This window comes from Paramisgurnus dabryanus, chromosome 24 (genome assembly GCF_030506205.2).
Source record: "Paramisgurnus dabryanus chromosome 24, PD_genome_1.1, whole genome shotgun sequence".
Taxonomy (NCBI): domain Eukaryota; kingdom Metazoa; phylum Chordata; class Actinopteri; order Cypriniformes; family Cobitidae; genus Paramisgurnus; species Paramisgurnus dabryanus.
The window spans coordinates 22,962,786-22,986,050 of NC_133360.1; the positions used below are offsets into that span (position 1 = coordinate 22,962,786).

General features: G+C 35.2%; 4 protein-coding genes across 6 annotated transcripts in view; 2 read left to right on the forward strand and 2 right to left on the reverse strand.

The window, feature by feature from the left end:
• Positions 1-5,015, reverse strand: part of aspm (assembly factor for spindle microtubules) — a 28,417-nt gene extending 23,402 nt beyond the window's left edge. The window contains exons 1-6 of one of the 2 annotated variants that reach the window (XM_073813577.1): positions 4,667-5,015; positions 4,271-4,414; positions 851-2,267; positions 664-726; positions 477-578; positions 249-395 (exon numbers count right to left, since the gene is read on the reverse strand). In XM_073813577.1, coding sequence (XP_073669678.1) covers positions 249-395; positions 477-578; positions 664-726; positions 851-2,267; positions 4,271-4,414; positions 4,667-4,963 — 2,170 coding nt within the window. In that variant the 5' untranslated portion in view covers positions 4,964-5,015. Of the gene's footprint in view, positions 1-248; positions 396-476; positions 579-663; positions 733-850; positions 2,268-4,270; positions 4,415-4,666 lie in introns of both variants that reach the window. The other variant, XM_065259509.2, reaches the window with a different exon arrangement.
• A 2,094-nt stretch (positions 5,016-7,109) lies between these two features.
• Positions 7,110-23,265, forward strand: part of crb1 (crumbs cell polarity complex component 1) — a 34,082-nt gene continuing 17,926 nt past the window's right edge. For both annotated transcript variants that reach the window (XM_065259511.2, XM_065259512.2), the window contains exons 1-2: positions 7,110-7,318; positions 10,820-11,407. In XM_065259511.2, the coding sequence (XP_065115583.1) occupies positions 7,234-7,318; positions 10,820-11,407 (673 nt within the window). In that variant the 5' untranslated portion in view covers positions 7,110-7,233. The remainder of the gene's footprint in view (positions 7,319-10,819; positions 11,408-23,265) is intronic.
• On the forward strand, positions 13,470-14,709 carry LOC135740942 (uncharacterized). Its single transcript, XM_065259514.2, has 2 exons — positions 13,470-14,003; positions 14,084-14,709. Exons 1-2 carry the CDS (start codon positions 13,570-13,572, stop codon positions 14,262-14,264), a joined length of 615 nt encoding a protein of 204 aa, XP_065115586.1. The 5' UTR covers positions 13,470-13,569; the 3' UTR covers positions 14,265-14,709.
• LOC135740941 (uncharacterized) lies at positions 15,519-20,735 on the reverse strand. The gene is made up of 7 exons (XM_065259513.1): positions 20,353-20,735; positions 18,763-19,437; positions 18,490-18,676; positions 18,233-18,354; positions 16,629-16,857; positions 16,399-16,551; positions 15,519-16,169 (listed from the first exon to the last, which is right to left on the reverse strand). Exons 1-7 carry the CDS (start codon positions 20,632-20,634, stop codon positions 15,940-15,942), a joined length of 1,878 nt encoding a protein of 625 aa, XP_065115585.1. The 5' UTR covers positions 20,635-20,735; the 3' UTR covers positions 15,519-15,939.

A 23,265-nucleotide genomic window follows, 5' to 3' on the forward strand; every position in this document is an offset into this window, starting at 1 on the left:
GCACTTTTAATGACCTGTATCTATGCGTGTATATTTTCAAAAACTTCCCAGGGCCTTGAATTTTTCCCCCAGATTTACAAACTTTCAAGGATTTTAAGGACCCGTGAGTGGACGTATGATGTGTAGTAGCGGTGTCCCATTTCTTAGAAGAATTTTTTTAACCCTTCCCTACTCCACTCTGTTTCAAGGGGCAAGTGGTAGGCGTAGGGGTATAACATAAAATTGGGCCTATAAAAAAATACACTTACCCTTGGTAACTTCAGTGGCAACTTTGAAATCGTCAGGAGTTAGAACATAATTCATCCACCAGGTGAAGCCACTCTCCTGCTTTTCGATCCATCGCTCGTCATAAAACATGTTCTTTGCGGCAAATGGCAGCGGGTGCCTTGGTATGACTGCCGTTGCGATATAACATCAGTAAATGTGTGATTTAAAATAAATTACTGAAATATGCAATCATTACTGCACTCATATACCTGTATGTGTTGTTTTCATAAAGGTCAGCTTGGCTTGCGCCACAGCCACAACTTTTACAGCCTTTCGAGTTGAACCACTTAGTGACTTCACAGACCGGCCAACTATATAAGCAAAACAAAAATATAAGTCATAAAACACCCAAGACATCCATAACAATCAATCAAAATGTTTGAGATGCTTTCTTACCATTTGGAGTTGATTTTGGAAGGGATTTCTTCGGTTGAGGTCTTGTGAACTTTCTTGAGCTTGCTGTAGCTTTAAAACAAAATAAGTAACCATATATCTCTTGAATTTAACTACTTGATGTAATTCTCAACTTGGAAAACATTCAAACGTCTCAAATGATTATGATAAATAACTATACTTCATTCACCTGTAAATTTCTGCTGTTGTCCACTACATTCCGCTGATGTAGACTTCAAACTGAAAGTCTTTTCTTGGTTCGGTTTCTTAGTTTCTTTCACCCGTGATGGGGCACGGCACTTTTTAGCTTGGACATTTAACCCGTCTTCTGGGTGATCTCTAAAAAATTCATCACTTTTTCTCTTTTTATTTGGCACAGATGTCCTGGATTGGACAGGAAACTGATCCAGAGAAAGACACGAAGGTCCTTTATCGGTTGATAAATCCAGACTAGTTGACTGATTAGTACTAACACAAGGTAACACTTCAGAGCGTATGGGCGAAATGCAAGACAACAAAGGTTGATCAACAGGAAGAGATAAATATGCAGTTGGCTTCTCTTCATCAGGACTTAAATCAGGACTTATGACCGGTGAAGCCGAGTTGCTTTCAGGAGAACTTGTGTTGGATTCTGCATTACTAGGCTCGGAGAGCTCCAAGGTCCTTTCGAGGAGCCTGCGCCTTGAAGTTTTCTTCTTACGCAAACCCGGACTCTCGACAGAGGATTCTGCTTTGCTTTTGGTCACAGTGGTGCAATTAACACAAACCTTAGACCTCAAAACATCAGGATCCAGGGTGTCATCCACTTTATTAAACTTGGTCACCGTGGCCGTGCTGAAAGCTGTCATCTTGAGCCGGAAATTATCATTTGATTCAACACCTATGGCTTTGTTGGGTTTTACGCAGTAAGTCAGCCTTGGGTGTATAGCTTCATGTGGTGGAGAAATATCAACGGTGACTCTAAAGGTCGAATCTGAATGTTGCTTCTCAGACTCAAGAGAGTCGGAAAAATCAAAGCTTGAGCAAGCATTTGGAGGGCTCACGGCACGCGACAGGTCAGATCCTATAACATCCAGAGCATCTTTTACGGACAAAGATGGTTTCTCGGGTTCTTCATCCAGTTTTCCAATCACAGGAAGTGGACTTTGAAAGCATGACGACAGTGGATTTCTTAACCTGTCTGGGGTGCTAATAGGAGACAGGGTTTTATTCAAAACCCTTTTTATTTCTTTGCACTCTGCTTTACGTAAAAAAGGCGCATCCTTTTTATCAGGTGTATTGAGTAATTGGTCTGCTGGTATTAAAACAACAACCGGAGAGTTTTTCTGTAAATGTTCATCATTAAAGTTCTCCGTTACAAATGTGGGCTTTGACATCATCTGAGGAGGGGTGGACTGTTGTTTTCTCGTGACAGCATTGGATCCATTGATTGTCCTTTCTCGGTTTAATGGCGATAAAGGGTTCGATGTTCTGTCCTTGCTGTATTGAGACTGCCGAGACACGTGAAAGGTTTTATTTGCCGCTTTAATCGACGCCGATGCCAATTTATTTTCTTTTGAGGGCGCTGGAACCCCTCTTTTCGATTTAATTGAATCCCACAGGGTTTTCTGAAATACAGATGAGAATGTTAGTGTATATACTAAATAAACACATGAATTTGTCGAACCCAATCTCATCGAGTTGGGTATAAATATCACAAAGTGTGGAAATCGTGCAATACATACACCAAATTCCAATTTGGCGTGCATATGATACGCCCAGGGTTGCCACACCTTAGTTAACTTCAAATTCAAGGACCTTTCAAGGACTTTCCAGGTCCAATACCCTCAAATTTAAGGACTAAATGTGGGGACACATTTCAAGTGAGAGCAAGGTTCCATTGTGTTACCTTTTAAGATACATTGTTACAGTTCCCTTTGAGGGAACTCACACGGTGTTACTGCGGTTACACATTGGGGACACCTCCAGGGGTAAGTGCGTCTGAATGTGTATATCAAATTCAACCAATGGTGAGGCTTTACGACAAAGACAGGGTGACACGGCTGCCAGGAAATATATCTGAAATATTGCCAGAGACGGCATTACAGGGACACAGGAAGTATGGCAAGGGAGACGCAGCGTCTCATTCCCTTCTTAGGGAACAACAGTTACATACGTAACCAGAGACGTTTTCATTTGTCAAACACAATTATGCAAAAAAGCATTTGGTATAAATTAACATTCGCATACAGAAGATATACGCATTTAAAATGAACAGTTTAATGTGTGTGCCTTAAGAGTAGAATTTTTATTTAGTCATCCTACACTTCACAGGAAATAATATGGATTTTTTTTCCCAGAAAACTTCTTGCATAAAATAGATTCAAGCACTTTCAATGACCTGTATCTATGTATGTATATTTTTAAAAACTTCCCAGGGCCTTGAATTTTTTCCCCAGATTCACAACATTTCAAGGATTTCAAGGACCCGTGGTTTTTTTTACAGTTGGTCGCTTGGGTTTAGGGTTAGAATTAGAAATTTGGCGTATGTATTGCTCGATTTTCACACTTCATGATATTTATATGAATCTACATGAGACTGGGTAGATTTGTCACAAGTTTAGTTGTTCCTTGAAAAGTTTAACATGATCATAAAAGTCTTTTAGGTGTATGCATAAATATTGCTTGTCAACAAAAAATATAATTGCATACTTTCATTAGAAAATTAAAATTAAATTTTTAGAAATGTTTTTGATATGCAAGAGTTAATTTATTAGTTGATTATATGAAAACAGAATAAAAAGGAAAGCGACAAATAAAAGTCCAGCATAGATGAGAACTAAAATACAGTTTATAAAAATAAAATAGTTTGCATTATTTAGTCAGAACCATTTCCAAATTTAGTTCCCAAACATTACTTTTCTTTTATTCTACAGTTTGCCGCAATAAAAAAGTAATATACTGGAAAAAAAACAATATCTATATTCACCAAATTCATTTTTATAACTTTTAGGGGTGGTTTCCCGGACAGGGATTATCTAAAGCAAGGACTAGGCCTTAGTTTAATTATGAAATATAACTTGTTTGAACAAACGTGCCTTAAAACAGTGGTTCCCAAACTTTTTCAGCGTGCGCCCCCCCCCCCCCCTTGTGTAAGGTGCATTCCTACACGGCACCCCCAAAGAAAATTTGTGACAAAAACTGTTCTAAAACTCAACATTTTAATAAAAAAAACCATTAAATTATTCAAAAAAGTAGTGCTTTTGGTTAGTATCCTCATTTTTTTTTTGGTTTAATTACACAGAATTCATGATAAATTAATGTATTTCATAAAATGTCATAAAACTGGGGCCCCCCTGGCACCATCTCGCGGCCCCCAGTTTGAAAACCACTGCCTTAAAACATTACTTGTGTGCATTTTGAGGCAAAACAAAGGGCACTGATGTATTTTAAGACATGTCAGTGCAAGTTGTTTTCAGTTTAGACAGCTCTTACATTTATTTTAGTCTTGGACTAGTCTAATCCCTGTCCGGGAAACCGCCCCTTAAAGATCAACTCCCATCATTTATCCAGGCTCAATGATTTCCACGACTGTGGGAATTTTGATATTAATGACACCACAATATATTACCTTTTTCTTTTTGGTTGCCTCTGCTTTTCCAAGCAGTATGGCTTGATGTTTGACAATGCCATTTGCAACAAAGCAGAGGAGCTCACGAACTCCACCTTCATCCACTGGTGTCCATGTGACATTTAATATAATGCTATCGTCAGGCTGCAAAACAGTATGCAAAATAAATTTTATACAAAATAGCATGACGGTTTGCTCTTTTTTCGAAAACAAACACTAACACAAAGCGTTACGCATTGGGCATGTGTAAATAAATTCGGTGAATTAAACATTATTAACTGTAATAAAGTGTGTGCATTAATAACATGACTCATTAATTTAGTAACTAGATTGTTATTTTGCACAACATGTATTCGGTAGGCAGCTAATTAAAGACACCAGCATGTGCACTCGTACCTGTATCGTGAAAGACGTCCGATCAACTGAAAAGCCTTTGCTTGTTGATATTTTATCCACTACGACTGTCGCCGACACATCTTCAGTGGGATTTTCAATCCGTAAAGGCACCGATTTAGATGATCCTAACTTGATCGTCCCAAATGACACGAAAGGAGACCTTGAAAACTGAACTAAAGACAGTACGGGAATTGAATTATTATTTTCCTTTCCGGTTTCACCCCGACTAACGTTACTGTGAGAATCAAAAGTCGGACTAAACTCCAAACACTCCGCTTGCGCGATTTTTAGCGACATTTTCACGCGTGCACATTAACGTCCGTTCATGTCTCGACGATGCTGAGCTGCGCTGAAATGCCGTTTAAAACACACCGATCCCCTGTGAAACATTTTGAATTTGAGTGCAGAGCAGGCAGCCAATCAACTGATAGGAGCTAATACAGTTGACCAATCGCTGAGAAGCATGGCGAATCCGGACCAATCAGAATGTCAGGATGCTTTAAAACTCTGTAGACGCGCCCACAAAACATGTTGTTATGGCGTATGCGCGTTCGACTTCATGCAGCGCTGTGCAGACTTATCAACAAATGACGTAACAATACCGCATGAGCAGAGCTTTCGAATCGCTCTCGCGGTATTTTGATCTTATGCCCTGATCGTTCTGCGCAGCGCTGCAAAAAATCTTGGATGTTATCGGTTGTAAATGTACGGACTTGTAATGTATTTATGCTCTTACGTAGTTGCTCAACCAGTTTCTGTGAAAATGTTGACACTCTAAAGGTAATTGCAGCGTTACCATGTTGCAATGTGATTTATTTACATTTTATTTTACACATTTCTTATTACAATAGGGCATGTTATTTTTATTTTTATTTATTTATTTTGAGTTGTAAATTAGAAAAGACAACAATCAAAATGTATGTCGATGCATACATTTTTATTTTAATATATTTGCAGTTCATAATAATACATTTTCTTATCTGCTATAAAATGCATAAATTCAATTTTAATTAGTGCTGTCAAAAGATTAATCGCGATTTATCACATACAAAATAAAAGTTTGTGTTTCATAATATATTTGTGTGTGTAGTGTGTGTAATTATCATTATAAATACACACATAGATTTATACTTTTAAGAAAAATTTTGTTTATGTATATATTTTTATTAATATATAATATAAAATATACTAAAATCTAAATAAATATGTATATACATGTAAATGTTTCTTAAATACATATATGCATGTGTGTGTATTTATATATATACAAAATATTTACACACAGTGCATGCATATATATTATGCAAAAACAAACTTTTATTTTGTATGCAATAAATCGCAATTAATCTTTTGACAGCCCAGATTTGAATGCATTTGCAATTAATAATAAAACATTTCCTTATCTGTTATAATAATACGATTTCTTTCCATTGTTCTTTCTGGTATATTATATATATAAAATTATAAATAAATGATAGATAGAAATAAATATAAAAATAAACAGAAAAATAAATAAATAAATAGAAAAATAAATAAATGAATGAATATATAAATAAATAAATAAATACATAAATACACACATGTATACATTTAAGAACAATTTTGTTTATGCATATATTTTTACTTATATATAATATGAAATATTGTAAGTTACAGTTAAATAAATAAACAAAAAAATATTTTCATATATGTATATGTATACATGTATATATGTTTATTAATTCCAGGGTAGACATATTAAAGGGCACCTATTTCATTGCAAAAAATTTGCATTGATTCCATTTCACTCTCTTCCCGAAACATACTTATTTTGTACAAAACTCATAGATTTGAAAAGGGCTGTGTCCCTTGATTGGCCAGCTAATCTTTATGTTGTGATTGGCCTGAATACGTCTGACGTCAGCCTTAAACTGTTAAACTGTTGCCTACAATCCGATGTAAATCTAAGTTTACATCTACATCTGCAAAATGTTGATAATGGATAATATAAAGAGTTATGCATTTTGTTTTTTAGTTGTACTCTGTGAGGTATGGGATTACCTGAATGCTCAGCGACTGAGACTTTTATTTTATGTTTCATGATATGTATCTAATCCTTATATGCAACTCCTTATAGGCTAGTTCAACATTTAACCGATTCTGCAAGGGGTGTGTAAACTTATAAGCCAATTGTAGGTATTTAAAGACATTAAATCTCTGCCCATGACTCCAGACAGATGGGAAAATTGACTGTGTATGAGATGAACCTCAAGAGGTTGAAATCATCAAACTGAAGTGGACTGAATGATTACAAGAGCGGCACAAGAACCCTATTGCAGCATTCGGCCCTCTATCCCATATTTAACATCCAATGCAATCAACCATCTGCTACTTATCATTCAGACAGCACGCCTGCCTCTCAATCTCTTTTCATGTCTTCACCAATCCCCACAGACCTCTTTTGTATCGAGTGTTGTGCCTGGGAGCGCGTCGAGACTCGGTCTGGCTCACATGTAGACACAGGAGGATGCTTGCTTGAGTAACACACAGCGATCATGTCAGATACTGCATCACAATGACATCTAAATATGGATGTGGATCTTATTCTTTTGGGTCTAAGGAGACTCAGATTAGCTGTCTGGGTCTTGTTTCTTCTCCTACAGTGGGCAGAAAGTAAGTAGTCCAATTTGATGCTTTGTGCACTTGTTGAACATCGTGATGATGATAATAATAAACTTTATGGGGCGGTTTCTCAGACAGGGCTTATCCTAGTCCCAGATTAAAATGGGTGTTTGAGCTGGTCTCATTTAAAAACATTTTGCAGTGACATATTTTAACATATATCAGTGCCATTGTTTTGTACCAGTATTGTTTTTTTTTTGTAAAGTATTATAAGGTTTAACTACTTGAATGGCCTAATATAACTAAGGCCTAGTCCTGGATTAATCTTACCCCTGTCCGGGAAACTTCCCCTTTAAGTATCAGTTTTACTGTTATTTGCTCGGTTGTTTTTTTTGTGTGTGTGATGTTGTTAAAATATTTTAAACATTCCTACATGAACAAATACTGGAGTATTTTGGATTATATCAGAATATTAAAGTACACTAGTTTATTGTTTTTATACTACATAAAATACAGTGCAATAAAAAATAATAAAGCTATTATATTAGTCATTCTAATTCATCATGCAAATACTATATGTTTATACATTTTCTAAAAGATTTAACAACATTTTTGTTATCTTTCTAGCTGATTTGTATATATTTATATATACAGTACTGTGCAAAAGTCTTAGGCCACCACCACCAGACTTGTTGTGTTAGAAGTTTTAATGTCCATTCATATTTATTTTTCAATCTATTTTATTAAGATACAAACAGAAAATACAGGAAATAGTGTGACCTCTCTTGGCACTAAACACATCTTGAGCGTTTTTAAGTAGAATGAGATAAAAAGAGTAATTTCTTTAAAATCAGAAATTATGATTTAATTTTATTTAGGTTTAAGAGATCTTGCAGTTTCCTGCTATTGGTCAAGTGGAGGTGGAGTTTACCCTAAAAACTTGACCCATCCGTTTACATTGTTTTACAGTTTTTAATACTACATACACATTTCCTATATTTTCTGGATGTATTCTATTAAAGAGACTGAGAAACAATTATATTTGATTACTATAACATTGCAGAAACAACAAATCTAATTGTGGCATGGTGGCCTAAGACTTTTGCACAGTACTATATATTTGTTTTGGTTACTTACTTTTACTATATTAAAACCATGGTTCATTTTTGTAAGGGATGAGGACCAGTCAGACCACCTTGATATTTTTCTTTGATATGCTTTGGCGTGTGGTCAGGTATATCGCAACCCTGGATGCATCGCCGCAGTGGCACTTAAAAACATAAAAGGCGCTGGATGCATCAAAGACACTCACAAACACAACTGGGCTTTTCATTTTCTACACTCGGGCACATTTAAAGGGATCTTGGGTCTTTCATCACACTATATACATTTAAATGCATCCATTTTTATCATAGTATCATCACATTTGAGTCTCAGATTGTTTGATATACGGAGAATTTCTCTGTTTATGTAAACACGTGATTTCGTGATTTTGGGACAACTCATATTCAAATGCATATGGGTTCATGCTGAGCACTGGGCCAGATTACCTTCAAGCTGTTCTTGTAGAAATCCGCTTAATGTAATTGCCTACAAATCAACAATACATAAAGACATTTATCTTGTACACTGCAAAAAGTTATTTTTAGGAAAAAAAATCTTAGTATTTTTGTCTTGTTTTCATTAAAAATATCTAACAATTCTTAAATTAAGATGCTTTTTCTTGATGAGGAAAACAACCAAAAAAATAAGTCTAGTTTTTAGACCAAAAATATCAAATTTAAGTGATTTTGTGCATAAAACAAGCAAAAAAATATGCCAATGGGGTAAGCAAATTTTTCTTAAATAGTGTTTAAGAAAAAAATGTAAGATTTTTTGCTAACCCCATTGGCAGATTTTTTTTTGCTTGTTTTATGCATAAAATCACTTAAATTTGATATTTTTGGTCTAAAAACTAGACTTATTTTCTTGGGTCATTTCGCTCATTAAGAAAAAGCATCTTAATTGAAGAATTTTAAGATATTTTTACTGAAAACAAGACAAAAATACTAAGATTTTTTTTTTCTTGAAAATCATTTTTGCAGTGTACTTAGTTATTTTGCATTGTTTTCTAATATAAATATCAGAAAATTCTTAAATTGAGATACATTTACTTGGTAAGCAAATGGCTTAAGATAATAAGTCTTGTTTTTATAAATAAATGATGAAAACCGAGAGGTTTTTTTTACTTAAAACAAGTCAAAATATCTGCCAGTGCAGTAAGAAAAATAAACTTAATTCCAGTTTCGACTTAACTCAATAAACTTAATTTAAGTTTATTTTTCTATGTGCCCTGGCAGATATTTTGACTTGTTTTAAGTACAAAAAAACCACTCTTGATTTTCATCATTTATTACAATAAACAAGACGTAATATCTTATGCCACTTGCCTACCAAGTAAATGTATCTCAATTTAAGAATTTCTAGATATTTAAATTAGAAAACAAGACAAAAATACTAATAAGTAAGACATTCATTTTTTGCAGTGTACTTAAGTAAGATGCAACACAAACGTTGTCATTTCAATCCCCGCAGAGAACACACTCTTACTTTTTAGCACGATGCTAATGGTCTAATCAGATTCAATGGATTATGCTAAGCTATGCTAAAATTGGTAGCGCCAGAGCCGGAGATCATCTGAATGGATTCCAAAATGGTAAGAATCAAAAGTTTAACTCTAGGGGAGCTGGAAAATGAGCATATTTTCAAAAAAAAGTGGAGTGTCCCTTTAAATGCACTATAAAATCCACAAATGTTAATAAATCACCTCTGGCAAACAAACATCTTCATCTAAAATGATTTGATATTAGTCCAGAATATAAATGAAGAGGCAATCCAGCAAGCCACACATCCACTGCCAAATTACACTTAAACAAAACATCATGATCGCTTGCCGTATTAGCCTTTGTTTCAATGCACAGGCTGTAACAAAGAAAACACAGCACACTGAAAGGTATGAATAGGTTTAGACACCCTCCTAAATGACTTATGTCTATTGCTGGTCACCATAGGAACCGCTGCACAAGGGAAGCTGGAAGCGTGGTACTGGTTGCTATGGTGACATAATTTGGTGCTTTGTCGAGATTCCAAAGTTTGCAGACGTCCTCGTCCTGTTAGCTGGAGGTGAATGGGCTGTCACAGGGGTCAAGCCATTCCTTGGATAGATAACAGAGCATTGTTTCCTCTGACACTGGCGAATAATGACCAGGATGGGGGCTTTTATATATGTTCTTTATCTAAAGCTGTGCAGGCCCATGCGTGTGATTGGTCAGGTATAAGATGACTGTGTGGTTTATTAGATAAATGCAGGCATTATGTAGATTTCATAGTTTTGTAAAAGCTATACTCTCCAATATAAAAGTCAAAATGTCTTAACCCTGGAGAACCCACAGGTCAAATTTGGCCAATGTTAATTGATGCTAAGAGCAGGGTTCTTGGGTTCTCCAGGGTTAAAAATACAATGCCATGACCTCTCATGCCGAACTTTTAACTGTATATGGTTTATCTTTCTAGGTTTAACACCTCTCAAGACCTCAACCCTGTGCCTGGACAAGCCTTGCCAAAACAGAGCAGAGTGTAGGGAAGCCCCATCTGACTTCATCTGCCAATGTCAGTCTTCGTGGCCAAGCGAGCGATGCCACTCTTCTGGTGCGCTCTGCCAACCGCCCATCTGCGAGGGCAATGCAACGTGCCAGGCCACTGGCGCCCGTCCAGGGGAACTAGCGTGCCGATGCGTGCCAAGCGTGTTGGGTCACGACTGTCACTCTAGTGTCCGTCTCTGCGCTCAGAAGCTGTGTGGAGATGGTGCCCGCTGTCTGGCAGTGCAATACAGGAGTCCAGGGTACGCGTGCATCTGTCGAGAAGGCTATACTGGGACTTTCTGTGAGAAAAAGGAGGACCATTGCTCCCCCAACCCGTGCCGTAACCGTGCCATCTGCAGGAGCAGAGGGGATGGCCCCACCTGCTTCTGTGTCCCGGGATTCCAGGGCGAACGCTGCGACATTGAGGTGAATGAATGCGTGTCAAGGCCCTGCAGGAACGGAGCCACCTGTCTGGACAAGATTGGCCACTACATCTGTCTTTGTAAGCCTGGATATACAGGTGAGTAAAGGGGAAAGTTGCCATGCGCTGTTGTAATGTGCCTCTCACCCGTTAAACTGACATATCATGATCTGTCTCAACTAGTGTCAAATGCAGCCATCTAGTGGTTGAGTGGTGATACTACAGCACAAAAGGTTTGAAAGGTACACATTGAGGGATACTCCATCGTTTTGTCATATTAAACTATGTTATTTAACCTTAACTAAGAAGAGTTAATACATACCTCTATCATCTTAGTGCGTGCACTTAATCGCTTTAAGAAGTTTTTTAGAAAATAACAAATATCAAGTGTTGTTTTCTGAAGAAAGATTTTTATTAAATATGATTAAATATTAATAAAATATTACATTTAGATAAATTTACTTGAAAAGTTTCAAGAAAATAACCAATATCAAATGTTGTTTTCTGAAGAAAGATTTTTTATTAAATATGATTAAATATTAATAAAATATTACATTTAGATAAATTTACTTGAAAAGTTTCAAGAAAATAACCAATATCAAGTGTTGTTTTCTGAAAATGTTTTTAAATATTAATCAAATTATTAAATTAAGATAAATTTACTAATAACAAATATTAAATCTTGATTTCTGAAGAAAGATTTTTATTAAATAGTAATAAAATATTAAATTTAGATAAATTTACTTGAAAAGTTTCAAGAAAAGAACCAATATGTGTTGTTTTCTGATTTAAAAAAAATATTAATCAAATTATTAAATTAAGATAAATTTACTTGAAAATTTTCCAATATCAAGTGTTCTTTTCTGAAAAAAATTATTAAATATGAATAAAATTATTAAATAAAGATACATTTACTTGAAAAGTTTCGAGAAAATAACCAATATCAAGTGTTGTTTTCTGAATTTTTTATATTAATCAAATTATTACATTAAGATAAATTTACTTGAAAAGTTTCGCGAAAATAACCAATATCAAGTGTTGTTTTCTGAAAAAAAGTATTAAATATGAATAAAATTATTAAATAAAGATACATTTACTTGAAAAGTTTTGAGAAAATAACCAATATCAAGTGTTGTTTTCTGAATTTTTTTATATTAATCAAATTATTACATTAAGATAAATTTACTTGAAAAGTTTCGCGAAAATAACCAATATCAAGTGTTGTTTTTTGAAGAAAGATTCTTATTAAATATTATGATATATTAATAAAATATTAAATTTAGATAAATGTACTTGAAGTTTCAAGAAAATAACCAATATCAAGTGTTGTTTTCTAAAAAAAAATTATATTAATCAAATTATTATATTAAGATAAATTTACTTGAAATGTTTCGAGAAAATAACCAATATCAAGTGTTGTTTTCTGAAGAAAGATTTTTATTACATTTTATTTAATATTAATAAAATATTAAATTTAGATAAATTTACTTGAACAGTTTCGGGAAAATAACCAATATCAAGTGTTGTTTTCTAAAAATAAATAATATTAATCAAATTATTAAATTAAGATACATTTACTTGACAAGTTTCAAGAAAATAACCAATAATCAAGTGTTGTTTTCTGAAAAAAAGTATTAAATATTATTAAATATGAATATTTATATCAAAATCAAGTGAGAATATGCTTAAAAAAGAAGAATATTTCCCTGTGGGCTAAAAAAATAAACTTACTTAAAAATTTTAATTTTTGGCGTTAACAAAACAAAACATATAAAATTATACAATTTAGTGTTGGATAGTAGCCTTATTTTTTAGGTTTCATTAATGATTTATGATGAATTAATGTATTTTGCAAAAAGTAATAAAACTGCGGACCCCCTGGCACCATCTCATCCCCCCAGTTTGAGAACCTCTGCAGCGACACTTTGATAGCACTTAGCTTAGCTCAGTTCATTCAATGGTACCAAACAGAGACAAAGTTTGAAATGACCAAACACATCAACGTTTTCCCTATTTAAAACGAGTAGTTATACGACCAAGTATGGAGGCACAAAATAAAACGTGGCGCTTTTCTAAACGGGTTAAAAAGGGTAACTATAATGTATGGCGGAATAGCACTTTTGGGAGTACTTCGACTCGGCGCAGTAAAAAGTCACGCCTGAATAATCCGCTCCCCCCTCATTTCCGTCAATAGAACGCACGTGACTTTTACTTCTACATGTGCTTGCTTGCTAGTAGCAAACTGCAAGAGATCATTTGCAATGACTGACTTTGTAGAAGACGATGACGACTGGTTTCTATCAGACCCAGAGCCATATCTGTTTGAACCCGAGTACACAGAGGAGGAACTAGCTCTTATTGACCGGGAGAGGGAAGAAAGATATGAACCAGAACAGACCGGAGCAGGCGAAAGAACACGGGCAAACAGCAATTGGTGGTGCAAGTGTAACTGTTGCGGACAGATGCCGACTGAAATTGAGAGCATGTGCTGTTTAGAATGGTACAAGGTGTGGCCGTCGATGGTGGGGGTCAATGTAGATCCAGAAGACCCTGGGCAAATCGCCTGTGTCGCGGCAAGCGACGCGTTTGCGGCAATGATTCACCCGGCAGTCGTCAACTTTTTCTTTCAACGTGAGAAAGTTAAATGGAGGAAACGTCCCACGCCGAGTGGACCAGATGGCCAGCTATCCTCAGAGTTAGTGCTAAACCATCGAAATATATCATGTTTTCATATATATAAATGTGTATATACTTATTCTATCGATGTCTTCTCAGTCAAAATAGGTTGGTGTCCTACCGTATAGTACTGGAATGGGCCCTACAGGGCGAAACTTTGGGCAGAGGGCATCAGAAACCACTGCCATCATGTGTGGTCGGGGCTATACGACAAAGATATCCTTCTGTGTCCGGTGTCTATGTTGGACTTCAAGAAGTAAACGAGGCGATGGATTTGTAAGCCTATTGTAACTGGACATTATGTGCTGGGCACTGCGTTCAGATCCAGATTTTGTTTACATGTTTCACAGACATCTGTGCACTGCAAAAACATTATTTTCAAGAAAAAAAATCTCAGTATTTTTGTCTTGTTTTCAGTAAAAATATCTAAAAATTCTTAAATTAAGATGCTTTTTCTTGATGAGCAAAACGACCCAAGAAAATAAGTCTAGATTTTAGACAAAAAATGTCAAATTTAAGTGATTTAAGTGACAAGCAAAAAAAAGTCTGCCAATGGGGTAAGCAAATTTTTCTTGAAATTATTGTTTAAGAAAAATGTTTAAGTTTTTTTTAATATATATTTTTGGTCTAAAAACTAGACTTATTTTCTTGGGTCATTTTGCTCATCAAGAAAAAGCATCTTAATTTAAGAATTTTTAGATTTTTTACTGAAAAATATTTTTTACGTGTAGACTGTTTGTATATTTTTGTATATTACAACCATTATTTAGATGTCTTCCTATTAAATTTAAATATTATCATTTGTATTCAATTTTATTCCTTATATTTGATGTATATAAATAAAGCTTTGAACCTAAAACATCTATTGTGATACTTTTATCATAGTCATGCAACAATCAGGATTTTTTTCCCATTTAATCCCATAGTAAACAAATATGATAGGCCAAGTGTTATCTAGGCAAATGGTGTTTTATTTTTTTAAATGTAATCAAATGTAAGTGAAGTAAAAAAAGGAAAATACGTAATTTAAATCACAATATATAAATCATAAAATTACCCTTCATATTACTGCAATAACTGACTTTTCAATTTAAATTATTCCCATAGTAAACACAATAGGCCATGTGTTGTCCATGCAAAAGGTGTTTTGTCAAATTTATTCAAACATAAGTGAAGTCACAAAGTGGGGAAAATACGTCATTTAATTCACAATATATAAATAAAAAGATTGCATTCATATTACTGCAATAACTGACATCTTTTTATTTATTTCACAATATATAAATAAAAAGATTGCATTCATATTACTGCAATAACTGACATCTTTTTTCAAATCAAATTATTCTCATATGATAGGCCATGTTTTATCCAGGCAAATTGTGTTTTTTAAAATGTGATCAAATGTAAGTAAAGTAAAAATAGGAAAATACTTAATTTAATTCACAATATACAAATAATAAAAATAACCTTCATATTACTGCAATAACTGAGTTTTCAATTTAAATTATTCCCATAGTAAACACAATAGGCCATGTGTTGTCCATGCAACGGGTGTTTTGTCAAATTTATTCAAACATAAGTGAAGTCACAAAGTGGGGAAAATACGTAATTTATTTCACAATATATAAATAAAAAGATTGCATTCATATTACTGCAATAACTGACATCTTTTTTTTCAAAACAAATTATTCCAATATGAATTCCCATGTCACGTGTTTTCCAGGCAAAAGGTGTTTTTTCAGATTTTTTCAAAGATAAGTGAAGTCACATGGAGGGAAAATAGATAATAAAGTTCACAATATAAAAACTTCATAATATTACAATAACTGACATGTACCTTCTACACTTACTATGCAAGTACAAGTACCCTCCTGTGGTTTTTCAATGGCACAGGTTACTTTTCATGTCAGCTGTAAACTAGATGGCTCCGATGGACCTTTGAATCTTGAGGTGTGTTATTGTATGACCTCCTCTTTGATGAGCTTTGGTAGCAATGCAATGTTGGCAGCTAGGCGAGGCACTTTGATAGGGGATGATGCGTCTTTGAATCTGATTGTGGGGTCAAGTCTTTTTTGGATTACTCTGTCCATGAGGTCATCTCTGAATTTTTGAGTCGTCTCTACATAGACTGGTTCAATCCACTGCTTCGACTGTCTTTGAAAGACAACATTGTGTCTTTTTAGGCCTGAAATCAAAAATAGTGCTGGAATTATTGTAAATGTATCATTTTTATATTTATGATATAATTACACATGTTAGGACTGTGACTTTTTAAAAAAACAAAATTACACCAGTCAGTCATATTTGTACCATGATCTTATGTGAAGATCATGTTCATGTATGGATGACACGTCGAGAGGTGCAGGGAAAACACACAGTGTAATTACAGTAATTTGCATTGCTTTAGTACCCACCAGCTGCTGTTGTTGCCTGTTCCCGCTTTGTGGAGTGATTCTCATTGTGATCCATAATGGCTAGCATAGTGCGTGCCTTCATTGAAGGGTATTGAAAATGTAGTCGCTTTGGACAGTACTTCAAAAGGGCATCGTGGAACACCTCAATTTGTCCTGAAAATTAAAACAAAAGAAAATGCTTTACAATGGAAAACAAGAGCATGAAAAGTCAAACTATGTGGTACACATACCGGTGTGTTTGAACAGTGTCATCTGTTGTAGGTCTTTTAGGAGATGTTTGTCCATAATCATTGCTTGAAGAGCTTTGAAGGCAGGGGAATTGACTTTTAGCCACCTCTTCGTTCTTTGTTCCTCTGCTGACAAGTCCTTATGGAAACATCTGTATTCAGTTCCATTTTCTTCCCAGCGATGGACCCCAGTGATGTGGTGTTGGAGAGACATCCATCGTCTGAGCAGCTCCTGACAACACGAGCATAGGCACACTTTTAACCATCTGTGATACACTCACCTAAAGGATTATTAGGAACACCATACTAATACTGTGTTTGACCCCATTTCGCCTTCAGAACTGCCTTAATTCTACGTGGCATTGATTCAACAAGGTGCTGAAAGCATTCTTTAGAAATGTTGGCCCATATTGATAGGATATCATCTTGCAGTTGATGGAGATTTGTGGGATGCACATCCAGTGCACAGAGCTCCCATTCCACCACATCTCAAAGATGCTCTATTGGGTTGAGATCTGGTGACTGTGGGGGCCATTTTAGTACAGTGAACTCATTGTCATGTTCAAGAAACCAATTTGAAATGATTCGAGCTTTGTGACACGGTGCATTATCCTGCTGGAAGTAGCCTTTAGAGGACGGGTACATGGTGGTCATAAAGAGATGGACATGGTCAGAAACAATGCTCAGGTAGGCCGAGGCATTTAAACGATGCCAAATTGGCACTAAGGGGCCTAAAGTGTGCCAAGAAGACATCCCCCACATCATTACACCACCACCACCAGCCTGCACAGTGGTGACAAGGCATGATGGATCCATGTTCTCATTCTGTTTATGCCAAATTCCGATTCTACCATCTTAATGTCTCAACAGAAATCCAGACTCATCAGACCAGGCACCATTTTTCTAGTCTTCAACTGTCCAATTTTGATAAGCTTGTGCAAATTGTAGCCTCTTTTTCCTATTTGTAGTGGAGATGAGTGGTACCCGGTGGGGTCTTCTGCTGTTGTAGCCCATCCGCCTCAAGATTATGCGTGTTGTGGCTTCACAAATGCTTTGCTGCATACCTCGGTTGTAACGAGTGGTTATTTCAGTCAAAGTTGCTCTTCTATCGGTTTGAATCAGTCGGCCCATTCACCTCTGACCTCTAGCATCAAGAAGGCATTTTCGCCCACAGGACTGCCGCATACTGAATGTTTTTCCCCTATCACACCATTCTTTGTAAACCCTAGAAATGGTTGTGTGTGAAAATCCCAGTAACTGAGCAGATTGTGAAATACTCAGACCGGCCCGTCTGGCACCAACAACCATGCCACGCTCAAAATTGCTTAAATCGCCTTTCTTTCCCATTCTGACATTCAGTTTGGAGTTCAGGAGATTGTCTTGACCAGGACCACACCCCTAAATGCATTGAAGCAACTGCCATGTGATTGGTTGATTAGATAATTGCATTACTGAGAAATTAAACAGGTGTTCCTAATAATCCTTTAGGTGAGTGTACAATACAGTTGTCTTCCATGTTGAAGACCCAAAATTTGCTCATAGCTTTTGATGTATGTAATAACAAAGATGAAAAATGTTTGATGAGCTGATTTTGTATGCTTGGGTACCTTTGGATCTCCTTTGGAGGTGCAACAGCTCCACCACATGTGGTTGCTGACACTCCTGACCCAAGGAGCAAGATCCTTGTACTCCTTTCTGTTGGATGCTGCAACCATTTTTTTTTTAAATTCTGAAAAATTAAAGAAAATAATTATATGTGGTAATCCCATTCGTTGCATATACTACAGTGGCGCAAGATTATACATACTTGTTTTTTAGTTTCTCTTGCATAAATTTTTATTTCATCAGCGAACAGTAGACTAACCTTTGGTGACATGCAACGGATCAAATTGATGAATGATTTGTGGATATTCTTCTCTCATAATTTTTCTTATGGATGGATGCAGGTCTGTGGTGACCACTTTTACATCAATGCCCTCATCCAGGATCTTCTCCAGGCCTTTCTTGAAGGCCAAAGGTTCCACTGCGACAGAACTGGAGGCCTGGGAAACCTAGAGAGCACAAATGTATGGACGATGACATCTAAAAACATGTTTGAGAATTGACCATAGACTTGTGGAAATAATTGACAATTTACCTGCATCAGCTCAAACGCCACGATCTGTTTATTGGATTCGTTCATGAAAGAATACGTGTTGTATTTGCTGGAGTGTCCGGAGCTGCCATCTCCACGTAGCTGCACTCCTTCCCAAATTAATTTTGCTTTGATTATGTTCTCCTGTTGCGTATATAATTCCTCAATCACTGGGAACAGATAGCTTGCTTGTATGTCTTGGAAAGTTGCCTGCTGGGGCAACTGCAGGTTTAAAAGTCCAGCCCAATCAGTTATGTCTGTGTATGTTGATCCAGTAAAGAGGGTGGCAGCTGCTGTGAGAAGATTATTTTCCGCCATTCCACATATATTGGGACATGATTCCCATTGTCCTATATGGCCATTGCTACATTGCCAACTTATATTGATTCCACTGCCGAACTGTGTAATTGTCTTGTTCAGGTCACACATCGCAGCACCACAGGTTGTACATTTCAGAAAGAGTTCCATGAGTTTGGACTCATTTACAATCCACTTCCTCTCCTTCCATCCTCCGGGTTGTCCAGACAGGCTTGAGGAACTTCCGGTGGTGGTGGAGGGATTGGAATATGGCATAAAGCTGGTGTTTGTGGGATTGACAGCAGGCTCTGAGGTCATGCTGACATCAAACACCGATGTTGCACTCGTATCCATCACAGTAACTTCAATGTAGTTTGTTTCCTGTTGTAGACAAATAAAAATAAAAATGTGCATTGGTTTTGCATACAAGTGCCACATCCAGTAAATCTTGAAATTTCAAGATTTCGTCTTGTTCTGGCAGATCTTGATGTGCGTCACTCAACTCTGCCTGTATAATAATTGACACAAGTTACAATCTCAATAATAATATAAAAAACTACCATAATTAATAAAAAAGACATTTTTTCTATACATTATTCAGAGTAAGAAGTAAGTTACGTTACAGGGCATTACATAAGTAGACAGTAGCCTGCATTCTGTGTTTCACCGGAGACAAAAAAAATACCCCTCCAACTACCATTAGTCAAGGTATTATCATGGTACACCTAACTTTGCAGTCTCATGATATAGCGAATCAGATTTGGTGACACTATAACGTTACACAACGGGCTTATACTGGTTTAGGCTTATAAGTTTTCAGCAGTAACAACATGAACAAGCGGCTTTCGTGGTCATCACGTAACTTCCGGTAAACTCTGCGAAGAATAAATAACAACAAAGTCCTTTTAAAGTAGTTTATTTATATAACTAGCTAAATAAACAACACGTAGATTACATAGGAAGCCAAAACATTTGTTATTTTCGACGAGCTATTTGTTTAAGAGTTCAGTTTCAGCAACTACTCAGACCATTAAACAGAACCGGAAGTAAAGTTCTGACCAGACGCTTATCGCGTCACCGCACATGCGCCCGATGAAACGGTCTATACTTAATTCATATTTCTGAGCTCAGTCCTCATGTGCATTAAACAGTCAAAAACTCCTTATTGCCTGTCTCTGAAGCGAACTGATTTCGTAGCTGTAACGTTACTCGTGTTTACCGGGTTGAACTCCACTAATGTTTGATTAGCAAAGGTTACTGCCACTACAACCAAATACTATGCAAAAGGACATTTACAGTTTTCGGTGATGATCCAATTTGATGTGTTCGCGATTGAAGTATTGTCGGTGTGGCCGTATCCTTTAGGCGAAATCCGGTGTCGGTATAGTCCTCCGGTGTGAAATGGTCGGAGCAAACACGCCACTTCTTCAGAATCCTCAGCGGTTTCGTTGTATCCATGTTTAAAGCAGCTAACCAAGCTTTCCGCCGTTTGGGGTAAGTTGGAATTCTGTGAAACATGACGTCACTATATACATTCGGCTTGTTATGACAACCCTTTGCGATGCACGTTACAACCATGATTGTTCACAAACTATCTTCCTACAACCTGATACTTGGTCAACTCTCCTCAAACTACTACTACTGGTGCAGGCGCGTGCAGGTCACGTCTGTTCTATTGACGGAAATGGGAGGATGAGGGGGAGCGGATTTTTCAGGCGTGACTTTTTACTGCGCCGAGTCGAAGTACTCCCAAAAGTGCTATTCCGCCACACATATATAGTTACCCTTTTTAACCCGCTTAGAAAAGCGCCACGTTTTATTTTGTGCCACCATATTTGGTCGTATAAAATAGGGAAAGCATTGATGTGTTTGGTCATTTCTAACCTCATCTCTGTTTGGTACCATTGAATGAACTGAGCTAAGCTAAGTGCTATCAAAGTGTCGCAGCAGAGGTTCTCAAACTGGGGGCATGAGATGGTGCCAGAGGGTCCGCAGTTTTATTACTTTTTGTAAAATACATTAATTCATCATAAATCATTAATGAAACCTAAAAAATAAGGCTACTAACCAACACTTAATTGTATAATTTTATATATTTTGTTTTATTAACGCCCCAAATGTAAATTTTTAAGGAAGTTTATTTTTCTTAGCTCACAGGGAAATATTCTTCTTTTTTAAGCATAAACTCACTTGATATAAATATTCATATTTAATAATATTTGATCTTTTTTTTTCAGAAAACAACACTTGAAATTGGTTATTTTCTCGAAACTGTTCAAGTAAATTTATCTTTATTTAATAATTTTATTCATATTACATTTTTTTTTTTTCAGAAAACAACACTTGATATTGTTTTTTTTCTCGAAACTTTTCAAGTAACTTTATCTTAATTTAATAATTTGATTAATATTTAATAATATTTTTACAAAATCTGAAAACAACACATGATATTGGTTATTTTCTCGAAACTTTTCAAGTAAATTTATCTTAATTTAATAATTTTATTAATATTTAATTTAAAAAAAATCAGAAAACAACACTTGATATTGGTTATTTTCTTGAAACTTTTCAAGTATTTTTTTCTTAATTTAATAATTTATAAATATTTAATAATATCAGAAAACAACACTTGATATTGGTTATTTTCTCGAAACTTTTCAAGTAAATTTATCTTAATTTAATAATTTATAAATATTTAATAATATCAGAAACAATACTTGATAATGGTTATTTTCTCGAAACTTTTCAAGTAAATTTATCTTAATTTAATAATTTATAAATATTTAATAATATCAGAAAACAATATTTGATGTGGATTATGTTCTGAAAACTTTTCAAGTAAATGTATTTTAATTTAATAATTTTTTATAGAGAGTATTTTCCCGGACAGGGCTTATCCTAGTACCAGACTAAAATGCATGTTTAAACTGTCCCAGGGGTTTAAAGGGCCACTGGCAAAAAAATTAATAACTGCACTTTGACTTGAGTTCTTCCACTGGATAAAAAACTTTCAGTGTTTTTGTCTTATTTGTCCAAATATCTAAAAAATACATATATATATTATATATATTTGATGCTTCGGAATTAAGCCTATTCGGCTCTCTGAAATACTTGATTTTTATTGGTCAATCGTGGCATATATATATATATATATATATATATATATATATATATATATATATATGTATATTTATATATATATATTTATATATATATATATTTATATATATATATATATTTATTTATATAATTACATGTATAAAACATTTACTTATGAAGCCAAATGATCTAAGATAGACTATTTTTCTTAGCCCAATGGGGAAATATTCTTTTTTTTTTTTAAGAATAAACTCACTTGATTTTGATATTGTATTAATAATATTTAATAATATTTTTTTCGGAGAACAACACTTGATATTGGTTATTTTTAGTCTAAACTTTTCAAGTAAATTTATCTTAATTTAAGAATTTTTGATATTTAGTCACAATGACATTACACACATAGGAGTGTTTTCCCGGACAGGGCTTAGTCCATTACTAAAATGCATGTTTAAGATGCCTTTATTTAAAAACATCTTGACCTGACATATCTTAACATATATTAATGCTATCGTTTTGTCTCAAGATTAGGGTTGGGAACCGAGGAACAGGTAGGATCTTACGAGGACTACAACAGGAATAAATGATATAGGCCTAGTGACTGAAAAAGTGAAAATATTAATCATTTTACATTTAAAATATTTTATCAGTAATTAATAAACACAAATTGAATTGTTTAAGTATTGTGCATTATTTTTTATTATATGGAACCGGAATCAGAACCGGAATCGTTAGGCAGAACTGGAACCGAAATTGGAACCGGAAAATTTCTAACGATTCCCAACCCTACTCAAGATGCACACACCAGTATTGTTTTTGTAAGGTTTGTTTGTAAAAACTACTCAAATGTTCTAATATAAATCCTAGTTCTGGATTAATCTATTAATCTAAATCTGCCTGGGAAACTGACACATAATGTAGTAGCCTAACTGTGTGTGCAAAACATTACAGAAGTTAAACTCAACTATATCTATATAATCATTGTTGATTAGAAGAATGAAAACTATGCTTGGCATATTACCCGTAGGACTGACTTTACGTGTTACAGTCTGTTTGATTCTAAATGTTTAGGTCTGTCCAGATGGCATGTGTATATCTTGACACAGAGCG

What these genes read in the sequence shown, in the direction of transcription:
- LOC135740942 (XM_065259514.2), top strand. Translation starts at nt 13,570, where the DNA reads ATGACTGACTTTGTAGAAGACGATGACGACTGGTTTCTATCAGACCCA. An exon ending in GATGGCCAGCTATCCTCAGA is followed by an intron (nt 14,004 to 14,083) that starts GTTAGTGCTAAA and finishes ATGTCTTCTCAG; the next exon opens with TCAAAATAGGTTGGTGTCCT.
- LOC135740941 (XM_065259513.1), bottom strand. Translation starts at nt 20,634, where the DNA reads ATGGTTGTAACGTGCATCGCAAAGGGTTGTCATAACAAGCCGAATGTA. An exon ending in GACACTGTTCAAACACACCG is followed by an intron (nt 16,552 to 16,628) that starts GTATGTGTACCA and finishes TTTAATTTTCAG; the next exon opens with GACAAATTGAGGTGTTCCAC. An exon ending in ACAGGCAACAACAGCAGCTG is followed by an intron (nt 16,170 to 16,398) that starts GTGGGTACTAAA and finishes TTTTGATTTCAG; the next exon opens with GCCTAAAAAGACACAATGTT.